Source organism: Pagrus pagrus, assembly GCF_965226575.1.
Source record: "Pagrus pagrus genome assembly, chromosome: 21".
NCBI classification, from domain to species: domain Eukaryota; kingdom Metazoa; phylum Chordata; class Actinopteri; order Spariformes; family Sparidae; genus Pagrus; species Pagrus pagrus.
The window spans coordinates 22,317,691-22,341,694 of record NC_140208.1 but is presented as its reverse complement, the minus strand read 5'-3'; the positions used below and the strand labels follow the sequence as shown (position 1 = coordinate 22,341,694).

The window sequence follows — 24,004 nt, the reverse complement described above, 5'->3', positions numbered from 1 at the left end:
GTGATGATGATGCTTTTGATCAAGAGCTGCAAAAAGCAGTGACACTGCTCACTTTTTTGCGCTCCAAGTGAAACATTTTGGGGACCATTATGATTCTTTTCACAATGGTCCTGTCATCTCTGAAAACCATGGGAAATATTAATGTAAAACACACGTTTTAATGATAGAAACCCATTACTGCAACAGAAAGCCTAGCTGAAGCCAGCATAATCATTCTTACTCACAGACACCGTGTCTGAAAAGACATCCAGTATAATCAACTTAGATAGACTGACAAGACAATAAATGCCTCACCTAAAATGTAAACGGACCCAATAATGATACAATCTTCACTTACTAAAATGTTATTATTAGTTTGGATTTACTTTGACAAACTGTCATGTGATGTTGCCATGCTTTTAAAAAAGCAATTAATCATTCTTATCATCATTTCATATTTCACTGTAACATGACTTTAATTTGCTTGTTTTGATTTTGTGTTGGAGATTCACGAACTGCAGCCAGTGACTTCATTTGTTCTAAGTGACAGTTTGTTTTTAGACTAAAAAGATATTTTCTTTAATAAATCAAACAGACTGGACCTGAGGACTTAAGGATCGGTGAGAAGGACGGTTTCTTTTCAGACAAATTTGCATTCAACTTGGTGGCAGGGAATCTTTTTATAGGAGTCTGACTTACCAGAAGTGCAGGCAATGGCTGCAACCTTCTCATTAAAGGAGCAAAACTTTACCCACTAAGGTTAAAATGCAACACAAGGCTGTTAAATCATGGCTGAAAGAGAAACAACATTGTTCTCACACCTAATACACGTACGCAGGGGTATCTCTACCTTAACAGTACTGTATGTTTTAACCTGTACTGTATTTGTAATTGCATCAGATTTTTATTCTCCTTTTAGTTTTTTTCTTTCCATTTTAATTTTTAAAAAGGCCAGCAGCCTGCGGTGAGCAGGTGTTGTAAAGTAGCATCTCGCTATAAACATGAAGTGACGTCATGTTACTGTCAAATATAAGCTAAACTAAATCAGATACTTATACTACAAACACATGCCTGTCATTAACGCCAACTCATGGAGGTGCTGAATGAGTAAAAGTAAGCATGTTATGCTGCACTGACCAACAGGAACAGGACAGACTTAGTCAGTTATGTGAGCAGAATGAAAAAACAATTCCATTGTCCTTTCTATGGGGACAAGTTATTCAATAAGAACATAGAAAATTCTGATTATTTCTTATGTGTGGAAACTGGATATAAAGGCTGAATGACTTCATAATGAATAATGAATGAAGATGAAGATTTTGAAATGGAAAGATTTTGCACTGTCAGATTATCTGGACAACACATGGGCGAGAAGGGACGATGTGTTGTATAGGTAGCTTATATTGTAAATCTGTCCTCTGTTGTTGTTCCTTTCTTCAGGAACGTGCAGTGGTTCACAGCAATGATTTGTCTTTCTTGGAAGTCTATATACAGTATACTGTATGTGTGTATACCATGTGTGATGGACTTCTATAATAGGACAACATTCATGAATTCCTTAATTCCTATTTTTGGCAGTTTCACATTAACAGTTTAAGCAACATACACACATGCACGCACACACACACACACACACACACACACACACACACACACACACACACACACACGAATTCCAGGAGTGTGACCACTGCAAAGCTACAACAGCACCACATCAGATACACACCACAATAAACCTGAGGATGCCTCCAAAATTTCCCTGCAAGACCATATCCATGTGTTCAAATGCAGTTTTCACAGGACCTCCATTACTATGAATAAAAGCAGATTTGCGACATCACCTACAGTAAAATGTCTAAGGTCAGACACATGAAACAAGACATCATGCTCTTGCTTGCTACAGCTGCAGAGAGGAAAATGCTATCTAACTTTCTGCCTTGTTGCTTTACTCAGTCTCTTTCACACCGACAGTAGTTCAGATAAATCCTTTGCAGTCCCATTATGGTACAAGATGATCAAACAAACAACAACAGGATCAATAAAAACACATCTTTCTGACCAACTGGAAATAGAGAGCTGAGATTAGAGTACAAAGACACACTCAATCATTGTATGTCGGTATGACGGTATAGTATGCCTTGTGTCCCTGGTCCGTCTGTAGTGTTCAGGAGCCCCTGCAGGGCCTCGGTACTCACCCAGAAATACATCATCATCTCGGCTGAGAAGGGGTGGGAGACCGGGGGGTGGAGGACGGGGGTATGCAAGGACACCAGAGAGGCCAGCGCTCTTCCTCTTTTTCTCTTTATTGGTGTGTTTCTCAATACGTCTGTCCTGTTCTGATCCTCTTCTTCAGTCACTTGACTTTCTTTTCTCACAGGAAAGTTTTTCTTTGAGTTTTTTTGCCAACACTGCTCAGTGTTATCTCACGGCCAGCTAACTGCACCGTGTTTGTGGTTCTGTAGCTGTAGCTAGAGTTATGAAGTCCCTTTAATGTGTCCCTTTGCCCCTGAAGACAGTTGGTCTTCCTCTCCCGCTGACTCTTCTGAAGCGTGACTTCGTCTCTAAGAGTCGCCACTGAGGCTCTCACACTCCTTCTCCCCCCCTGAACCTTCCAACAAACTCTTCCTCTGCTTCTTTGCTGAAGGGGGAAATAAAGACACAGGAGTAAAGAGAGAGGCATCAAGGAGAGAAAGTGCTACAAGGCGTTGTTACTGTACCTCCCCTCGTTTTTTTGTTCTTTACCTTCTTTACCTTCTCCTTCCTTGCCTGCTTCTTCCTCCTCCTCTTCTCCAATGTGGCACCCTTTCCTGCCCGCTTAGCTCTTCCTGCCTCCTCTTTTTCCTCTTTCCTTGCTCGCTGTAAACTATCTTGCTCTCTATTTCACTGATACACTGAAGCCTGCCTCCTCTTAGTCTGAGCACACTCTCTCCCTTTGCTTTTCTTCGTCTCTTATTCCGGATAGCTCCAGTCCAGCCAGCTCTGTTTTGAGGGGCGGTAAGTGTGAGACGTACTCTCTTCTACAGTGTTCCTGGGTGAGGAGTGCTGGAGAGACTGGGGGGTGGGAGAAGCTGGAGATCACCACAAGGTACAGTAGTACGGCTGCTTTCAACCAGGAAGAGACAAGTGCAGAGTGGAAGGAATGGGGGGGAGTCGAGGGCAGAGAAAAGGGAGAGAGAGAAAGAGAGAGAGGAGAGAGGGAGGGAGGGAACAGGAAGGAAGAGATGAGCTGGTGGAAGGATGCGGGTGTTGCAGATACACACTGGGAAGTGGAGGACGGTGACAGGCTGCGTTGAAGTTGTGAGAAATCCAATGGAGGAGCCGAAACAGAGGAGGCAACGTAAGACAAGATGAGAGAAGGAGGAGAGGAGATGCACAGAGCTGGAAGAAGAGATAAAGAGGGAGCTGTTTGGCTTATTGTTGCTTATGTTAAAGAGCCAATGATACCAGCCCGTTTCATTAAGTTTCACCGGGAGCGTCGGGGAGGAGGAAGAGGTTTGGAGGTTCAGTGGTGGTGTGTGTGGGGGGGTTAGAGGCAAGAGAGCCATCAAAACAAAATACAATTTTGAGCGCTCGTGTAAGCCGAGAAGAGGAGGGAGGTAGAAGGATGAGAAGTGAAATAGATAGAAACTTCTTCTTGTTCTTTTGTTTCATCTGTTTTCCTTTCTCTGCAGATGTTGTGGAGGGGGGGAGTGTGTGTGTGTGTGTGTGTGTGTGTGTGTGTGTGGTGCAGAGGGAGTATTGTATACTGCCTTGCTCAAGCTGTGTGTGTGTGTGTGTGTGTGTGTGTGTGTGTGTGTGTGAAATTGTGTTTTGTGTGTGTCACTTTGTTAAATGAATGTATATGCAGTACACGCACACACACACACACACACACACACACACACACACACACACACGCACACACAGACCATTAACAGTTTTTACGACTTTGCATCTGCATTGTCATACACACACACACATATATATGTATGTTTATTTTGTGTGTGTGTCCATCAGTTTAATGGGTGTGTTTGCAATGTGGCTGGGTAAAAGGCAGAGAGAGAGAGTGAGAGGTGGGTGAGGGTTGTAAGTTGAGGACTGATGTTGTAGCCTGCCTCAGCAGATTTTACCCCCACCCACCCCCAGTCAATACACCACTGAGCCAAGCTGCCACGTTAACCCCTTCACTGCCTAAAATACTGCATGGCTCACATTGGGAACACTGGAAATATGGGGCCATGCGTGTGCTGCTCTGTGGCTCAGTGTCACACTGCAGTTGAAATCAGACTTTTTCCAACAACCTGTTTAAGAGCTGAGGCAGACAAAAATACTGTAGGACCTCAAAAGCTAAATCAAATGTAATACTAGGAGCATAAAAAAAAGACCATTCAAATGATATGTAAAAGGAAATAAGATTCACCAGTTGAATAAAACACCAACAAAGACCCTTTCTCATGCCAGGTTAAAAACATAAATTGGTCCGGATGAAAAGTGTTGGCTGTTGCCATAAAGGTACATTACTGTACAGCAAGGCTGTTTATCAGTTCCTAATTACAACAGCTGAATACATCTTATAATTCATGTCATAAAGGTAAATGTCTTTGTTGAAGTTGTGGAAATCCTACTTTTCTCATTGCCAACAAATCCCATGTGCAGACCCAAACCAACAATGAACTACTAGCAGGTATTGTGTTTATATCCACAACCTGATCAATCTTGTTCTTCTCTCTCATGTTCTAAAGACGATTAAAAACACATCAATGAGCCACACTGTTGTACTGGGTGACATGTTCCTTCATTACTATGAAATTATTTTTTTTTGACCAGGTCACATAACAATATGATGTTGAGCTGGATTCTGAAGTCTACAGGATTGATTCAGAGAGATGATTGATGTGTGTTAGTTCTATTTATTTTTTCTATTCCGCCATAAATGTAGAATAACTTATTTTAGGAGTGTGGTGTTTGAGTTTGTAGTTTAATCCAATGTTTGGAAGAATGTGTGCATTATTTCATCATCAATAAAACATTAACACATTAATTTTAAAACAGTGGTATAATTATTAACAAACCATCCGTTCTCAACATTATATATATTCTATGCTACCTGTGCTGGATGTAAAGGGAAATCTACTGAAGTGAATAAGGCACAAAAGGTGGTTGTTTTACAACCCAGACCATGTGGACAGTACCGACCCCACGCCCCCATCACGATAGGAAGGAGTGCAATGTATGGCAAATGTCTCAAGTTTGACATATCGACATTTACCAATGTAAAGAAATAATGAGCTAATTCATAGTTAAAATAGATTATGAATACCAATTCATCTGCACCCATTTGTGCTGAAATTGGTTTTTAGGACTTGCTTGAAATGAGGCCATTTACATACATGTATGCATGCCTGGTGTGTAGCCTCAGCTCTTACTCTCGTTCTCTCCTCCCTGTGAGACAACCAAGAGCTCACACATGGGCTGGCTTCTCTCTTTTTTTTTTACCCTAGCAACTACCATTCAAAAGAGAACATTTTCCTATCAAATCTGGGCGTCATGCTATTTCAGGTCTGGGTCATGAATAAGTTAGTCCAGACTCTGCATGTGAGTGAGCTAATGCAAAAAGACGACAGACTGGTGGTGGGAGGGTGTTGTCACGGTCTAGGAGGAAACAAGCAACATCGTGTCAGTCAACAGAGATGTTGAGTATGAACTAAAGATACACGTTAAACACTGTCCAGATCATTTAGATGTCATCATAATGTCTGCATCCCGTCATATTCAGTGTGCTCAAGGTGACACATTCAATAAGCCAACCCAAACCTTTTTCCTAATTAATGACTTATAACTCATCTATAAAGCATTTGTTACTACACACCCAGTAGGAGGGCATTTAGAATTGGCAACACTAAAACGCAGTCGGCCAACATCCTGTCAAACTGTACATAAAGCAATGTATAAATGGAATTCACTCACTTGACAGATTACTCAAGAAATTATTTTTAGTTCCTCCTTAGATTCTATAAAAAAGAAGAAAAGCTGAAATATGATAAACATTTATTCATTTTTGCTTCCAAGTCTGTCAGTAAGATAATATGGACTACTATAGAAGCATTTATTATGTCTGTTTATGTAATGCTATTTGTAATTTGTCATTTGTTATATTTTTTTATCGATATTGTGTTCTACTTTTTAAAGTGAGTGATATTGAGTGTAGCTGTTTTGTTTTGTACTGTCATTGTAATTATGTGACTGTAACTTGTAGGCAGTTTTTAATTATGTTGTCACTGCATTTATTGTTATTGTATATGACCCCTATCCATCTATCCATCTATCCATCCATCCATCCATTGTCTCTAACCGTTTTTCCTTTACAGGGTCACAATCCCAGCCGACATTGGGTGAGAGGCGGGGTACCTGGACAAATCGCCAGTTCATTACAGGGCTATCTCAGCAACTGGAATTTGTAATTATCAAGATACAACAAAGAGTACATTTCATCTTAAATCACTACACTCCAGTTCACACTGATTATACCAGTGGCAAACCAGTTAACAAGGTTATGAGCACAACGGGCTGGTACTTTCTCACTGTGATATTTGAAATGCAGCAACACACACACACACACACACACACACACACACACACACACACACACACACACACACACACACTTTTAAACTCTCCTGGATGAGCCCCATCAGCCTGGATGCTTACAGTCTGGGTTCTAATGCTGCCAGCATCCCTCTATCAAGCCTTCAGAGAGCCCTTTTGCCAGCTCCACCTGATCTCAATCCTCCTTTTGGAGTTCCTCTCTTTGACTCTTTGTCTGCTGCCATGCACACTGAGCAATCTCTCACCTGGAAAAAGTCAGCAGGTTACTTTGGCTCCACCACTGTTTACTTTTCCCTCTCCAGGAGAAAAAAAGACAGGTTTATGTGAATGTGTGCTGGAATGTGTTGCATCTTAATAACAGGTGTGCTCTTGGCCTGGCATTTCCCTTGTCTCTCTCTTGCTGGGAATATCTGGGGGAAAAACTGTTGGCTATATGTCCATTACTGGGATTGAGGAAAAGACCATCAAGGAGGGAGTGTTTGTTCAAGGCACACAAGTAAAAGATGGAGGAGATCAGGCAAAAAGACGGTTCGAGGCCCCTATACACAGTAAATTTCACATTTGTCCAAATCCCAGGACCTGGATGTTACTGTTAGACACTTCCATAGACGACTAATTCAGATCCTTGGACTGCCTGTATCAAAATTCTGACAGTGTGACAAATTTAGGAGCAAATTCTAATTTTAAGCACTGACAGACAAAAGTACATAGATACTACATTGATGTGTAATGTATATGTCTCTCCTAGTTATAATTTTGAATGATGTTAAGAGGGCCATGCCTATAAAGCAATATTAAGCACATTCAAAAAACATTATGATGCATTTATAAGGCTTCATAAAACTCTTTATAAATGTTTATTATAACGCAGAATAACTTATAACAAGGTGTATTAGCAGTACTTTAAGCATTCATGCTTGCATTAGCTCTATGCTAAAGTGACAACAGTGTTTGGAAAGAAGCATCCTGGGTTACCTCAGCACATTTTAACTACCACAATTTCAATCAGTAGACACATAGAGAACTGCTCTCACATATCGTAACAGATCCAACCTTTTAACTTTATGAGATGGAATAATTTCTTCTGAGCACCGACAATATGCTTAATCATGACTTTGTGACTTTGAATGATCAATATGTAAGATATGGCCAGAATGTTTGTTAAAATGTTCAAAAACTGAACTAATGTGACCTACAGAGAGTGAAGAAACAGCAATAGCAATTGTATGATATTAAAACAAAATTATGAGGACATATGAGCAGTATTTGCTGGCTGTAAGTAAAGCCTGAGACAGAAAAACAAAATCATGATGATCATCACAACCAGGTCCAGTCTTTATTCTTCAATACACACAACTTAACATTTAATTTAAACAGACAATGGCACTGCACCGTCAAACAAAACACAGCGGCCAATGGTACAAAGAATGTGTACAGTATTGGCCAATTGCCAAGGACAGGTGTATATGTGTGACAGAGTAAAGTAAAGGCGTTGCTGAAAGAGAATGTTAGGTCAGCCTACAACAGGTGCATACTGTAAAAGTTAAGAGGAGACACTAAAGGTAAAAAAACAAAATAGATATCAAACTTTATCAAATCTTTAAATGTACTGCAATGTTTCATGAATTGTTATAGTAATTCTTCACATCTGTCAACAGTTTGGATTTGGACTTAGAGTCAGATTAATCTGTATACTTACATTATTTTTTTTGGTGGAGTGCTGAGAATAAAGTTAGGCATTTCACAGCCTGAGGAAAGAAGTTGCTGGAGGAAATAAGTTGCTATGTAGTCTGGTGGTACGGTATGACCCTAAAACAAAGTTTATATTGTTCACCATCGTCATATTGAACGACCTGAAACCTCTTTGAACAGAGGGGATGACCTACGACATTACTTATCACCCACCTACAATGCAGTACTGAGTTTTCTCCCCAGACAGCTTAACAACAGTTCACACCTGGGCTCACTTAGCCCTAGCAACCCACATGAAGGCCGGTTGGGTTCAACGACCCACAAGTGGCCCTAACGAATCTGAAACTCAGAGCTCACACGTGTCCTTAATGACTCTGTAAGGACACTCCCACACAAAGTTTAAAAGCCTGCAACTCCCCTCCAGTTAGTTAGAACTAAAACTTCAATTGGGAAGTTTTCGTAATAGAATCTTGTGTCTACAGACAGTAGGGGTGGGCGATATGGGCAAAAAATAATATGTCGATATTTTTGGGGATTTTGGCGATAACGATTATCAGTGGATATCCTTTAAAATTCAAGAATATTTGCATCCAGACCGATCCACTGAAAACGACTGAAAGTGCTGTAGTTCATATTCCAGGCCTATAGGTGGCGCTTGAAATTCACCAAAAATGGAGAAGAAGAGACGGAGCATTGGCCAAGTAATTTAAATACTTGATAATGGAAATTTGCACATCGTCAAAACAACAATGACGATATTATCGCAAACGATATATATCGCCCACCCCTAACAGACAGATTGTAAAGCCCACTGAGGCAATGTGATTGTGATTGTGGGCTGTATAAATACATAAAATTGATTTGATTTGATTTGATCAAAATAAAATGAATTGTTGGTGGGACAGACAGTATAGCTCAAGATCATTTACAGCAATCCTGTCCACGGATGAATGTAGTTTTAATGTGGCTTATTTCCCTGTAGCTGGCATTGTTGCAATGTTAACTGCTGAAGAAAGTACAGAGCATGTTGTGTGTTGTTACTGATGAGTCCATGCACGTTACACCAGAGAATTTGCTGTCAGCTTCTTAGTTGCAAATAGATAATACGTCTCATTATGCACAGTATCTAAAGCTACTGTAAATGTAGTTGCAAGAATATGTTAAAGTCAAAAATGGAGGTTGCCAAGTACCAAATGTGGGCATAATTTCAGATTGGCAAGTAAAATCTCATAAGACTCTCCACCACAACACTTTTTTTCTGAAATTTTTTAATAAAAAAAATTCTGCTGTGTTTAGTGTATAATGAAGAGACTGGACGCCAAAGTAATCTCACGTCAACCCCTTTTCTTAGTGAAACCTAAACCTAATGCATACACCAATGCATAGACTTATGGGTAGTGTAGTCTACCGCTACACCTCCTCCTTTTAGCTAAGCAACATCTTATTTTTTCAGGACAAGTCTGTATTATTTTATCAGAACATTAAACTCATTTCAAACCTTTCCTTTTATCAAATAATTGTCAACTCTTTTCTGACATCAACTCATCAAATTCTAAACATTCTTATGCTAATCTTTTTATCACAACACATTTCTCTGGAACTCTTTTCTTTACCAATTAAGAAGAGTAGTCAACTGAAACATCAACATTCTTTTACATTATCATTATTTTTTTTTCCCATTTATAAGTCAAGTCTCTCAGGAGCCTTGGAAACTCTGCCTGACTTGGTGGTGGTTTCAAAGGAGTTCCCAGTGGCTCTCAGGTGGATTCTGTTTCTCCATAGAATGCCCTTGTCAGTTTCTACCAAGTATGACCTTGGCATGTTCGCAGTCCCTAGAACAGTCCCAGGAGCTTTCTCTGTGGTGATCCACACATTCTGTCCTGAGGTGAGCTCTTGAAGTGTTCTGGACCGGTGGCGAAGATTGTAGTGTGTTGCTTGCTTACGCCTTCCTTCCTCATCCTTCCTGCGAAAAGCCTCTAAGTCAGGCCATTTTGGTGTGAGCTGACTTGAAGACTGAGGTAGGGATGTGCGCAGGTGTCTTCTCATTAGTAACTGCGCAGGTGAGTATCAATGTTCTAATGGTGTGGCTCTGTATGCTAAAAGTGCTCTGGTTTGGTCAGTGTCTTTCTTCCACAGACACTTGACTGTCTGCACTGCACGTTCAGCCTCACCATTAGCTTGTGGGAAGCGATGGCTGCTCGTGACGTGTGCGAAGCAGCTCTCTTTTGTAAATGTTCTGAATGTCTCTGAAGATAACTGTGGCCCATTGTCGGATACAACAGTCTCTGGAAATCCATGATGTGCAAAAGCCTCTTTCAAAGCACGAACAGTAGCCTCAGATGATGTGACCCTGAGCTCAGCCACCTCTATGTATCGCGAGAAGTAGTCAATGATGAGCAGGTAAGTCTTGTTTGCCCACTCAAACAGGTCCATTCCAACCTTTTGCCAGGGCCTGTCGGGGACTTGGGACTGTATGAGGGGCTCTCTGTACTGTGTTCTGTATCTCTGACACATTCCACATCTGTTTACTGTCTCTCAAATTTGTGCAGAGATACCTGGCCGCCGTACAGATGCTTGAGCTCTGGCACGACATTTGGAGATCCCTTGGTGACCTTCATGGAGTTTGTGCATTATTTCCCCTCTGAGTGTCTGAGAGATGACTATTCTCTCCCCTTTCATCAGAAGGTCTCCAGCAAGATACAGCTCTGCTCTGACTTGCCAGTACCCAGTGAGCAAAAAGAGGTCTAGATCACGTCTTTTAGACGTCATTTAAGGACATCCAAGACGTCTAAAAGACGTCCTCTGGGGAGCCAGAATGAAAGTTTTTTATACGTCTGTTTTGGACGTTGTATAGACGTTTATATGTTGTTAATCGACTAATTCTGGCTGTCAGTGGATGTCCAGATCATAGCCAGTATGAACGTCTACTCTCAACTAATTCTGGATGTCAGTGGATGTCTAGATTATGGCCTGACTGAACGACTTTTCTCAATGTCATTTATCGACTAATTCTGGCTGTCAATGGTCGTCCAGATTATAGTCAGTATGAACGTCTATTCTCAACTAATTCTCGATGTCAGTGGATGTCTAGATTATGGCCTGACTATTGACATGGCCAGGCCATGATCTGGGCGTCCATTGACAGCCAGAATTAGTCGATAAATGACGTTGAGAAAAGACGTCCAGTCAGGCCATGATCTGGACGTCCAGTCAGGCCATGATCTGGACGTCCACTGACAGCCAGAATTAGTCGATAAACGATATATAAACGTCTATACAACGTCCAGAAAAGACGTATAAAAAACTTTCATTCTGGCTCCCCAGAGGACGTCTTTTAGACGTCTTGGATGTCCATAAATGATGTCTAAAAGACGTGATCTAGACCACTCTTTGCTCACTGGGTAGGGTGCAATCCCTGAACTCAATCTGTGTCTCTGTGGCCATGCTGTTTGACAGTAGCGTATCAGTTTGTTGTGCTTGCTTTATTTCTGCAAGCCTTGTGTCCATAGGAGGGAGTGAAGACACAACAGCGTCCACAAACACCTGGACCTCTTTTTCAAGCTGTAGGTCATCAGCAGATGGAGTGTCACTCAGTGGAGCTCTGGACAATGTATCGGCAGTGATGAGGTTTTTGCCTGGCACGTGAACAATGTCGTAATCATACCTGAGGAGTCTCAGTCGAAATCTTAAAACTCTGGGAGGGAGGTCATCTAAACCTCTGGTGCTCAACAGAGGGACCAAGGGCTTATGGTCAGTCTGAAGAGTGAAGTGCAGGGAAGATGTTAGTCTTTCACACGCCCACGTTACCGCCAGCGCCTCCTTTTCGATTTGCGCATAGCACTTTTCTGTGTCTGTCAGTCCTCTTGAAATATATGTGACGGGTTGCCAGGAGTTATCTGCTTGCTTCTGTGTGAGAACGGCACCTATTCTGTATGGTGATGCATCCGCAGCCACTTTTGTCTCTGCTATATTTGAGTACTGAGCAAGCGCTTTTGGTGAGCTCAGTCCACTTTTCAGTTTTTCAAAAGCAGTTTGCTATGGTTTTGCCCAGACCCACTTATTTTTCTCTCTCAGTAGGACTTTTAGTGGCATGGTGATGGTTGCCATCTGAGGTACAAACTTTGACAGGTAGTTTGCCATGCCCATAAGGCGCCTCACATCCTCCACACATGTAGGCTCAGGCATCTGTAGGATAGCTTTCACTTTGTTTGGATCTGGCTAATTCCTGTTGAAGACACCTTGTGCCCGACGAACATGATGTGCTCCTGTGTGAACTCACACTTCTCATTAAGTGTAAGTCCCTCTTCCTGTATCTTCTGCAGTACGTGGTGCAGTCTTTGATCATGTTCCTGTCTGTTTCGACCATACACTAACACATCATCTGCATGGCATAATACGCCCTCGAAACTCTCTGTTTCTCATCTTTCTCATCTGTGACATCCTTCTTTGGAAATGTTCCGGAGCAGATGCAATTCCAAACAGGAGTCTGTTGAAGAAACGTCTCTCGAATGGAGTGATTAAGGTTGTTAGGAGTCGTGATTCTGTTAAAGTTAGAGTTAAAGGAATTTGCCCAAATCCTGATCGCACGTCTAACTTCATGAAAACTTTGGCATCTGAGATCATTGCCAGTGTTTGGTCAACAGCAGGCAAAACGTGACGCTCTCTCTTCATGCTGCATTCAATGGTGTGAGATCCACACAGATTCTCAGTTTGTCTTTCATCGTTTTTTGCACAACTACCATCCCGGAACACCAGGCTGTCGGCTCAGTCACTTTTGATATGACACCCATACTTTCCATTCTCTCTAGCTCTTCACGCACCTTGTCTCTGAGAGGTAGAGGTACTCTTCAAGGTGTTGACAGTGCATAGGGTATCACCCCTTGTTCCAACTCTATGTGGTATGGTTCTTTTAGCTCGCCTAGCCCTTGAAACACTGATGGGTAAAGTGCCTTAAAGTCTGTATCTGTCTGCGTCACCTCATCGACTCTAGCACTAGCCCCATGGCCTCTATAGCTGGCAGGCCCAAAAGTGGTTGTGTCAGTCTTGCCACAACATACACATGTTGATCTGTGGATCGGCCCTTTGCACACATTTTGCTCTGGAAGCAGCCTTCTACGTCCAGCAGATTCTGTCCTGCACCAACTAGTCTTTTCAGCGTTTCAGTTTGTCTAGCTTACCATCTTGCTCTGGGTTGAATACGCTCTCTGGTATTGAAGTCACATCCGTGCCTGTGTCTATTTTGAAATTGATGGCGTCTCCATTCAGAGTGACTTTTTCAATCCATGGCTTGGTGGTTTGTGTAGACATTTCACCTAAGAATGCAAAGTCCTGAGAATCACTGTCCGACAGCACTTCTGTGACTGTGTATACTGCTTGACCGTTGCGACAGGCCACCGCAAAATGTCCTTTTTTGTGACACTTTCGACATTCCACGTCTTTGGCAGGGCAATCTTTCCAATCATGTTTTTGTCCTTTTCCACATCGGCCGCATTCTTTTTCACTTGGTGCATCAAGCTTATGGTCTTTGTTTCTCTGTTTCCCTGTATATTGGAACTTTTTTCCTCTTTTTATTGTTTTAATGGCATCCACATTTGTTTTGGAGTCAACTCCCGCCGCACAGTGTAGTATTGTCTGTTGTTTCTTAACAGTCTCACTCTGTCTCACTTTTAGTATTGCCTTTGCAAGGGTCAATTCAGAGTCCATTTGCAGCTTTTCGGATCATTTTCTGTCCTTTATCCCGACTATAATTTGGTCTTTTATGAGTTCATCTTTTAGCAAGCCAAAGCTACAATGTTCTGCTAATTTGTGCACTTCAGTTATAAATGCTGCATTCTCCACTTCCTTGCTGGCATCTCATGTTGAACTGTGCTCGTTAAAAAATCACAGTATTTAGTTTAACTGTATTGTGTTTCTTTTTATCTCCTGCTGACATCGGCAAGACACTCAAAATATCATGGAGTACATTTACCTGACAGTCTGCGTCTTGGTGTTTTAATCCGGATGCAACATGGAATCTTTCAAATCTTCGGACCCATCTCGGCCAGTCAGACGGACTTGAAAAGTCGAATGGTTCTGGCTGTGTTATTTGCACTGAAACTGCCATGACGTCTTTATTTTCTCCTTGCGTGTGTGCCGATTCCCTCTCACCGTCTTGCGCAGCTTCACTGGCTCTCTCCCCGTCTTCGTGAGCATGCAAAGTTCACCGTTGTTCTCTGCAGGTAATCACACTATCGCCATGTCCCCATGCGACAGAAGACATAAGCAAAGTATATCGCAGAGATTTGTGTTCTTTGCCACATTCTGACACCTTGTATAATGAAGAGACTGGATGCCGAAGTAATCGCACGTCAACCCCTTTACTTAGTGAAACCGAAACCTAATGCATACACCAATGCATAGACTTATGGGTAGTGTAGTCTACCGCTACATTTAGGTGTTGTTTATCTCCATAGATGCTTCTGTGCCAGAGTTCAACACACTCAGGGGACTTCATGGTGCATTCAGGTGCACTTTATAAAAAATGTAAATGACAGATGCCAGGGCATTAAAATCCAATAAAAATCCAACAATAGCATAGCAAAGGTTTTTCAATTGAAAATTGAATTGAATCTTGTCCTTAAATCGAAAGTCTAAAATACCTGCAAGAACTTTACGTTGATACATACTGCATGTGTGCCTTTTTTATGTATGTGTGAGACAACAGACCGTTACAGAGACACATAAAACCAGCAGCTGAAGCCAAAGGAGAAAGGAGAGAATGAAATTTTTAGGGAGGAAAACAAAGGAGTGAAACAAAGAAAAAACAGGAACTTACCAGTCTTGTGACGAGGGGAACCCCAAAGTGCCAGAAGTGCTCGTTGAGCAGCCCGCTGCACACCACGTTACCGAACAGAGCAATGGTTCCTGGTTTGCACAGACCACTTCCTGGCTTGGATTCTGCAACATAATACAAGTTTTTTTTTTTACTGCTAAATATAGTCAATGAAAGTTATAATACATTATACAGTACATACATTTCAACCAGTGAGAAACTTTTAGTAAACAGATCAGTCTTAAGATATTGTACATACAAATACAGTATATATATACACATGTATTAGTCTCATCCCTCCTTCTCATTTTTGTATATCTTTTTTGTCACCCCTTCCTTCTTAACTTGGCCATTTACTTTGGTGTTGTTGCTGTTTGTATCTGTTCATATCCAAATTACGTATTTGTTCACATCACATCTAAGGAGTGCTGTAAAGCTTCCTTAAAATAGGCTGACAACAGACCACCTCACTAGCACCAACATAAACATACACACATTAGCAATGTTTGTAGGTGATAAAACATTACATACAAGGCAAGAAAAAACACAAGAGCAACAAAAAAAAAACAAAGGAAAAGACACTGCTTCTCTGCCTTTTGTCTTTTCTGATTTAAGCTGCAGAGTAAAAGCTGCAGGCCATTAAAGTGTCACTTTTGGGGTGAGCCAACACAGCAAAGGAGTCATATAGAAAGAGAGCCAAACCACGGCATGCAAGTCCTGGATAGACCAGGGGAACTTTACAGCCTGCCAGGCTTTATGGCTGAACTGTTGTCTTTGAAACTGCACTCCTGAGTCTGACTGCAGCACAGACTGTCATTCACTCACCTGACTTCCATTTTTCTTTCCTGTCTAGTTCACCAGCATTTCATCCATTCTGTTAGTCCCTCCTTTTTTACCCTGCCTTATTATGGATTCCTTTTTCAATTCCCTATCTTCTTTGGAAGTGGTACTGTTCCTACCTGAAGCCATCCTTCCTTAACATCTTTATCTTGTCCCCTCCTTCTCCTTCGATATGGCGTTTGTGAGACAATGCAGAAACGTTTCAATTTTAGTTGAAGATACTGTTTCTGTGCTCAGGATATGTTTAGAAAGTGGATTTCTTTAAAATGCATACTAATGAGGATTTTCTTCCCCCTGCTATTGAAACATTTTCATGATGGGCATGCATTTTTTCTTGATATATAAATTTAGCCCATAAATATCTCGCAGAATATGAAGCCAGATTGCTTTTATTGACTTAGAAAGAGCAGCATTTACAAACTCTGGTACAATAGGTGGATGTTTACAGCTTACAAGATGGTTTGCAATACACCAATAAACACAAAGAAGTGCAGCCCGTTGTGCCCATGCTGCCTGTTCTCACTCCCAATGCATCAAATACAGCAGCCTGGTCAGTGGCCCTACACATCCAACTCATGGTCCACATTGCCTGCTTGTTAAGTGCTTGACAGCTGCGATGCTGAGCTGCTGTCAATTTTCAAAAAATTTTCAATAACATGATGACTTGATTTTCCTTTTTTAAGAGTGAGTAAGAGGAGGAGGAATGAGAGGGAGGGAGGGAGAGAAAGAAGTGCACAGGAAAAAACTGCCCTACACACCTTTACAGACATTAATTTTCATTAATTACATTCATTAATTTCTAGGTCTAATTTTTTCTAACTTAAAATCGCTATATGAGATGGTCATAGAGAACATGGATGCTGAAATGAAAAGCAAGACGTTGCACCACACACAGCAGCTGCTCATCAGCCAGTGTGTCCAGCCTTTAAGTTTGACGCCGTAGGTCCCCCTCTAGCCTCACTCCTTGAAGCACCCTCGAGTGCACTAGAATAAAGAGTGAGAAAAGTTGGAATCACTGGGTGGTTTGGATGGTTGGTTGGTTGGTTGGCTAGGTGGCTGGGTCACATAGTAGACTTTCCCTCTGGAGGCTGGGGATCATGTCCCGTTTGTGACCAAGGTTCAAGAGTTATTTGTTTTTAATGTATGTAACATAAGTGAGTTAATGTACGTTACTGTTGTTACTTATGTTGCTTGTGTTACATCATGTACGTTATGTGGTGCAATTTATGTCACGGGGGTCTCCGACAGGCTCTCCGTGTACAGCACTTTCCGCAGTAGTATAAATTGGGCTTTAGTTTCAGAGTCGTTAGGGCCACTTGAGGGTCGTTGACCCAACCGGCCTTCATGTGGGTTGCTAGGGCTAGGTGAGCCCAGGTGTGAATGGCTGTTAAGCTGTCTGGGTAGAGAACTCAATACTGCAGCATTGTAGGTGGGTGATAAGTAATGTCTTAGGCCACCTCCTCTGTTCAAAGACGGTCATTCCAGTTTGACAGATGGATTCTTTTACTCCTCTTTCAAACCATCTGTCTTCTCTGGACAACATGTTTACATTGTTGTCCTCAAAGGAATGATTTTTCTCCTTCAAATGTAAGTGGACAGCAGAGTCTTGACCTGAGGAGTTGGCCCTCCTGTGTTGTTCCATTTGTTTATGGAGAGGTTGTTTTGTCTCCCCAATGTACAAATCTGTGCAGTGCTGGCTGCATTGAACAGCATAAACTACATTACTCTGCTTATGCCTGGGTGTTTTGTCCTTAGGGTGGACAATCATCCTAAGGATGATTGGATGATGATGATGATGATGATGATGATAGGATGGATCCATCCTAGGAAAAAACACCCAGGCATAAGTAGAGTAATGTAGTGACAGTCGTGGAAGAGTGTGGACGTTTTTACTGTTTCAGAGGAAGACAACAGGTTTGCAATTTACATACATGTTCTGAAAGGGTTCAGAGAGGAGGGGGGAAAGGAGAGGTGACCCATGACCAGATCTTCGCTCTGGCTATCTAACACTTACCAAGTTGTATTGGATCGTTTAATATGAGTCAGCTGTTTCTATTGGCCATAACGCTTACTTTGGAAAAGAACCAAAGTCTACGTTTTGTGTCTCAGAACATTTATTGGTACCACCTGGTTTTGAATGGTAGTGTTCTCTGCTGACTGAACAAACTAACACAGTAAATTATCTTTGGGAAAAAATGTTCAAATAAACAAATAATAGTTTACATAAGCAACTCCATGATAGAGCACAGCCTTTATTTAAAAAAACCATGAAAGTAAAGTAGCTTCCATGAGCTTCAGGTCACTGACTGAATGGATGTGAAGTGTAAATCTGTAGATGTAATTACAGTAAAACCCATAATACTAAATGTCAGGGCAGTGTTCAGCCGTGAATGATGAGACCTAAATAGGGAGAGCAGGTAAATGAAGCTCTTCTCCAGGATTTCTGAAACACACTTCAGCCAGATCACACTCTGTCTCACTGCACCAGCTCTTTCTCAGTGCCATGATCTGGACTTGGCTGGTTCCTCCTGGCTCAACTTTGAATGTGCATACTTCACATTTAATCACTCTAAGTAGTTTGGCACACTCACTCACACACACATACACACACATACACATACACACACACACACACACACAGAGTTATGGCCTCTTGGCTTGGTTCTGGCCTGGTTCTTTGGCAAGTGCATATCTGCTAGGCTTGCATCCCAGTCAGTACCCCATGAGTTGTGAGTGTGTGTGAAAGAGACAGAGAGAGATTACCGCTCAGTCTGCTACCCTACTTGGCTCACCTGATGCTGATGGCAATATTAGAGGGACAGGAGGAAAAGAAACTATGAGCTGGGCATTTGGAGATGTTTGGAGGGTCTTAGAGCAGGTCTCTCTCGCTCTCTTTAACACACACACACACACACACACACTCACAAACACACATGTACATCACTGTCATTTTTAGGGCATTGGATGTGCCCAGTTCACTCCCACTCCAGGTCAATTTATCGGCTCCTCTATTCTAAGTAGTAGCTCACTTCACAGTATTTATCACTCTCTGTTCCCCTGGAGGCTCTGAGTACCAAAATGTCATCCACTGGGAGTGTGTGTGAGTGTGTAAGCAAGAGAGACAGAAAAGAAGAGAGAGCATGAAAAAAGGGCGAAGGAAAAAAAGACAGCAAGACATAGAGACATCTAGTGTTATAAAACATACTTCATGTGGTGGCAGAGTGACTTACAGTATGTGCAAATAGAAAAAATCATTGTCATCTCAAAACTATGTAAATGCAATTCCTACATCACCAAATAAGGTTTCCTCTGTGGCATACTGAATCAGTTTTTTTTTTTTTTTTTTTTGCAGATATAATAACAGCAATCATGAAAATGGGCATTAATATATGAATCCGTCATCAAACAAGCACAGAATGTGATATTTTTTAAAGACTGAATTACAAACATATGGGGGTACTGAGCCTAAAAATTAGGCAGGTTAAGTGATTTTGTACATAAGCTTAACATAACAAATTGTGTAATTTCCAATGTTACTACAATAAATAAACAGTGATTTGGAATATTAAAAGTTTAAATAGTTCTTGTTCATCAGTATTGTCTCCCTCATTACTTCATGCAACTTTATCTTCATTTTAATTTTCCATTGAGTAGCAATGTTCTGCAATTGCTACACAACAGTGAGTTAGTTTTCTAGATAAATAGGAAGAGATTTGTTTGCCAGTCTGTCACTGGCATTGCAGTTGCCATAAATTAAAGATCCCCTCCACACATGCCATGCCGTATTACGGCATACAACATTTTTTTGTGTGTCTGACATGCCGATTGCAGAAAAAAGTACAATTACTACATTTTAAATCTTCAAACCCTCTATGTAGGCTAACATACCCATTGTTGGTCTTTTACACTCACACAATACACCACCAATTATGATGTAATACTTTGAAAAAGATGCAGGACCATAAGGAACCGATAGCAGTGTTTGAATATGACACTCTGGAGGCCGTGCAGAATCCCTTTTTTGCAGACTTTTTCAGAAGGATCAGCTCAGCCATTTCCCTCTTCAAAAATGGTGTGAAAAAGTATTTCCTGGCCTTTTTCAGTCTGGTAAAAAATGATTCACAATAATAGGTGAGTAAAGCTTAATTTCTAATATAGAAATGTACTTTATTTGCTAATTAAGTAATGAAAACTTGTTAAAATGCAAATGTTCCGTTGAGGCAACATCGTACCATTATAGATTCACCATGGCATTGTAATATTGTGTATTTAGGTATATACATTACCGGTCAAAAGTTTGGACAAACCTTCTCATTCAATGTTTTTTCTTCATTTGTATTATTTTCTACATTTTAGATCAATACTGTAGACATTCAAACTATGAATGAAGGCATATGGAATTATGTAGTAAACAAAAAAGTGTTAAACAAACCAGAACATGTTTAATATCTTATATTCTTTAGAGAAGCCACCTTGTGGCTTGATGACAGCTTTGCACACTTCTGCCATTCTCTCAATCAGATTCATGAGGTTGTCACCTGGAATGGTTTTCCAACAGTCTTGAAGGACTTCCCAGAGGTGCTGAGCACTTGTTGGCTGCTTTGCCTTCACTCTGCGGTCCAACTCATCCCAAACCATCTCAATTGGGTTTAGTTTGGGTGATTGTGGAGGCCAGGTCATCTGACGCAGTCCATCACTCTCCTTCTTGGTCAGATCGCCATTACAAAGCCTGGAGGTGTGTTTGGGGTCGTTGTCCTGTTGAGAAACAAATGATGGTCCCACTAAGCGTAAACCAGATGGGATGGCATGCCGCTGCAGAATGCTTTGGTAGCCATGCTGATTAAGTGTGCCTTGAATTTTGAATAAATCACCAACAGGGTCATTAGCAAAACACCCCCACACCATCACACCTCCTCCATGCTTCACCACACATGTAGAAACCATCCGCTCACCTTTTCTGTGTCTCACAAAGACATGGTGGATGGAACCAAAAATCTCAAATTTGGACACATCAGACCAAAGTTCAGATTTCCGCTGTTGTGATGTCCATTCCTTGTGTTTCTTGGTCCAAACACCGCTCTTCTTGTTTTTGTTCTTCCTCAGTAGTGGCTTGTTTGCCGCAATTCGACCATGAAGGCTTTATTCATGCAGTCTCCTCTGAACAGGTGATGTTGAGATGTATCTGCTACTTGAACTCTATGAAGAATTTATGTGGGTTTTTATCTGAGGTGCTGTTAATTTGTGGTTTCTGAGTCTGGTAACTCTAATGAACTTATCCTTTGCATCAGAGGTAACTCTTGGTCTTCCTCTCCCGGGGCAGACACCTGTTTATTAAAAACCATTCCAGGTGACTACCTCATGAATCTGATTGAGAGAATACCAGAAGCTGTCATCAAAGCAAAAGGTGGCTACTTTGAAGAATATAAAATATAAAGCATGTTCTGGTTTGTTTAACACTTGTTTGTTTACTACATAATTCCATATATGTTTCTTCATAGTTTGGATGTCTTCAGTATTAATCTACAATATAGAAAATAATACAAAATAAAGAAAAAACATTGACTGAGAAGGTGTGTCCAAACTTTTGACTGGTAGTGTATACTGTTCAAAAGCAAATCATAATTCTCTTTTTATCTCTACAATTAACCTAGATAAATTTGATGTTAGTTGTAGTAAAGTTCAGGCTATTACTGTACACTGTAGGCTATAGTCTACTATTACAGTGAACTTTGGAAAATATAAGCTGCTGCTCTGCAAAGACAAACAACTCACACACAATTTTCCTCCATTTACAGAATGAACTTAACATCATTCTATGCTCAAGAACTGCTTCATAAATTTCCATAAGCAGTGAGCCAAAGATGGCAGCAACACAACAAATGTTGGCAACACATGTCAGGAAACACACAGGAGATTGACAGACACTTGTGAAACTGACAACAAGCATTCACATGAAGCACCAACAATCAAACACTGGAATTTGACATCATTTTGTTATTTTGCAGAATGTTATGATTGTTTGTTTTGTTAAATGGTTCATGTAAAGTTAGATGAAATATGCTTAGACTCTTTGATGCATTCATTCCAATAGGTTGTTCCACAATGGTACAATGTTGCCTGCAGGCAACATTCAGACATGCAATCTTGTGAAAAGACTTATTTTTTAATGATTTTACATTTCAATTGGTATACACTGTAACCTGTTGAGGCTACTGAGTGTTTTCCATGTGTTTTTAAATACATTTTGTTCAGATTTGAAACAATAACTCTTTCATTACTTACCATTATGGTACAGTGTCAAGGCAACACACCCCAAAAAGCACCCCCAAAGATGTTTTCTTGAAAATGTCTTTTGATTATGTTTATTTGGTCTATTTTATGACAAAAAAAACAGTCCAAACATTTTTTTCCCAACTGGCATTATATTGCATACCATACAGGGGCACCTATTCCTTCTAACAGGTGTGGTGGCTGCATTGTTGAGCTGCTGCTGTTCACTTGTGTGTCTGTGTTCACATAGGCAGCATTGCTGCAGCATCATGGCTCCTGCCTGCCCTATCTGTTTAAATGGAGTTATTATCAATAAATATGATGACATGATTTTCCTTTACACCTGCTGAAAGAGCAAGAAAGCAGGAGGGGGAAAGAGAGGGAGGGAGATGAAGAAAAATAGAGTGCAAAGGAAGAAAACTGTCCTTCGCCTGTTGTGTATATTCTCTTCATGTATGTGAAATATACTACTTGTACATCCATTAAAACTGTAGTGAAACGCTGGTATGATATTGATATGATTGATATGTCTACAGGTCGGTTTCAGGTCTATTTTTGCCAAGAACCGCACGCATGTCACTGTACAATCAGATGAGACTCTGAATCTCTAGAATAAGCGCCGCTGCAGCCACACTTGACCACACGTGAGAAGTGTGACTCAGGCAGCCAGTGTGGCTGCTCTAACCTGGTAACATGGATGCCAAAACGAAAAGCAAGACATAATACCACGCACAGGCGCTGCTCACGCATCCAGTGTGTCCGGCCTGTTACTCATTAAAAATTCCAGAATATATGAATATGCAAATATCAGTAACACTTAAGATTAGGGAACACATATTAACCATTAACTAGTTTCTTATTAGCATGCATATTAGTAGCATATTGGATGTTTTTAAGCCATTATAAATCACTTACTAATGCCTTATTCTGCATGATCATATTCTGCAACTACTAGGCCATTAACTACTGTGAGAGTTTTCCCTCAATAACTTCCTAATCACTGCTTATTGATAGTGAGTTAGGGAGTTGTTGTAAACCACTTAATAAGAATAAGCTAATAAGAAGGTAGTTCATGGTTAATATGTGTTCCCTAATCTTAAGTGTTACCAAATAAATTGTGCACTGGAGGCTTCCAGTTTCCACATCACACTTAAATCCAATTTTCAATGACAGGAAAGCAACTTTAACACTGTCAGTGGAACATTCATGCCTACTATAATCAGGTAGTGGACAATATCAACTACAAACTACAAGCCTTTGTATATATTCTGTTGTGTAAAGTCTGTTCACCCTGCTGCCATCCAGCAAAAGATACATAGGTATCCGCTACCCTACTACCATCCTGATGAAGTGCTTAGAGAAACTGGTTCTACAGCAAATCAAATACCAGCCTGGACCCTCACCAGTATGCTTTCAGAATTAACAGATCCACAGAGGATGCCATATCTACAGCTCTTTACTCAGTCGGTTTGTTGACTTTAGCTCAGCATTCAACACAATCTAACCATGAAGCTGGTTGGAAAACTAAACACTGGGCTTGAGTACAACACTCTGCAATTGGATACTGGACTTCCTCACAAGCAGACCCCAGAGAGTTCGGATTGGTAGTCGCACCTCCTCTATGTTAGTGCTTAACAGTGAGGCCCCCAAGGGCTGTGTGCTCAGCCCCTCCTGTTCACACTGTACACTCATGACTGCACTCCCAGACATCAACAGAACTCTATTGTCAAGTATGCGGACAACACCACCATCATTAGCTTCACTGGTATCCATCTACAGAGCGTCAGTGACATCTGTGAAGTGAGATGTCTGCACAGAGGCAAAATG

At 41.1% G+C, this 24,004-nt stretch overlaps 1 protein-coding gene across 14 annotated transcripts in view; it reads right to left on the bottom strand.

Moving 5' to 3' along the window:
• LOC311250962 (RNA binding protein fox-1 homolog 3-like) overlaps positions 1–24,004 on the bottom strand; it is a 655,829-nt gene that overhangs the window by 227,940 nt on the left and 403,885 nt on the right. For 7 of the 14 annotated variants that reach the window (XM_084343156.1, XM_084343159.1, XM_084343148.1 and 4 more), the window contains exons 1-2: positions 20,446–20,651; positions 15,071–15,192 (exon numbers count right to left, since the gene is read on the bottom strand). The exons of 1 other annotated variant lie outside the window; for it this stretch is intronic. In XM_084343156.1, the coding sequence (XP_084199282.1) occupies positions 15,071–15,192; positions 20,446–20,587 (264 nt within the window). In that variant the 5' untranslated portion in view covers positions 20,588–20,651. Of the gene's footprint in view, positions 1–2,174; positions 2,338–15,070; positions 15,193–20,445; positions 20,652–24,004 lie in introns of those variants that run through there. 6 more of the 14 variants (XM_084343161.1, XM_084343160.1, XM_084343162.1 and 3 more) reach the window with 3 other exon arrangements.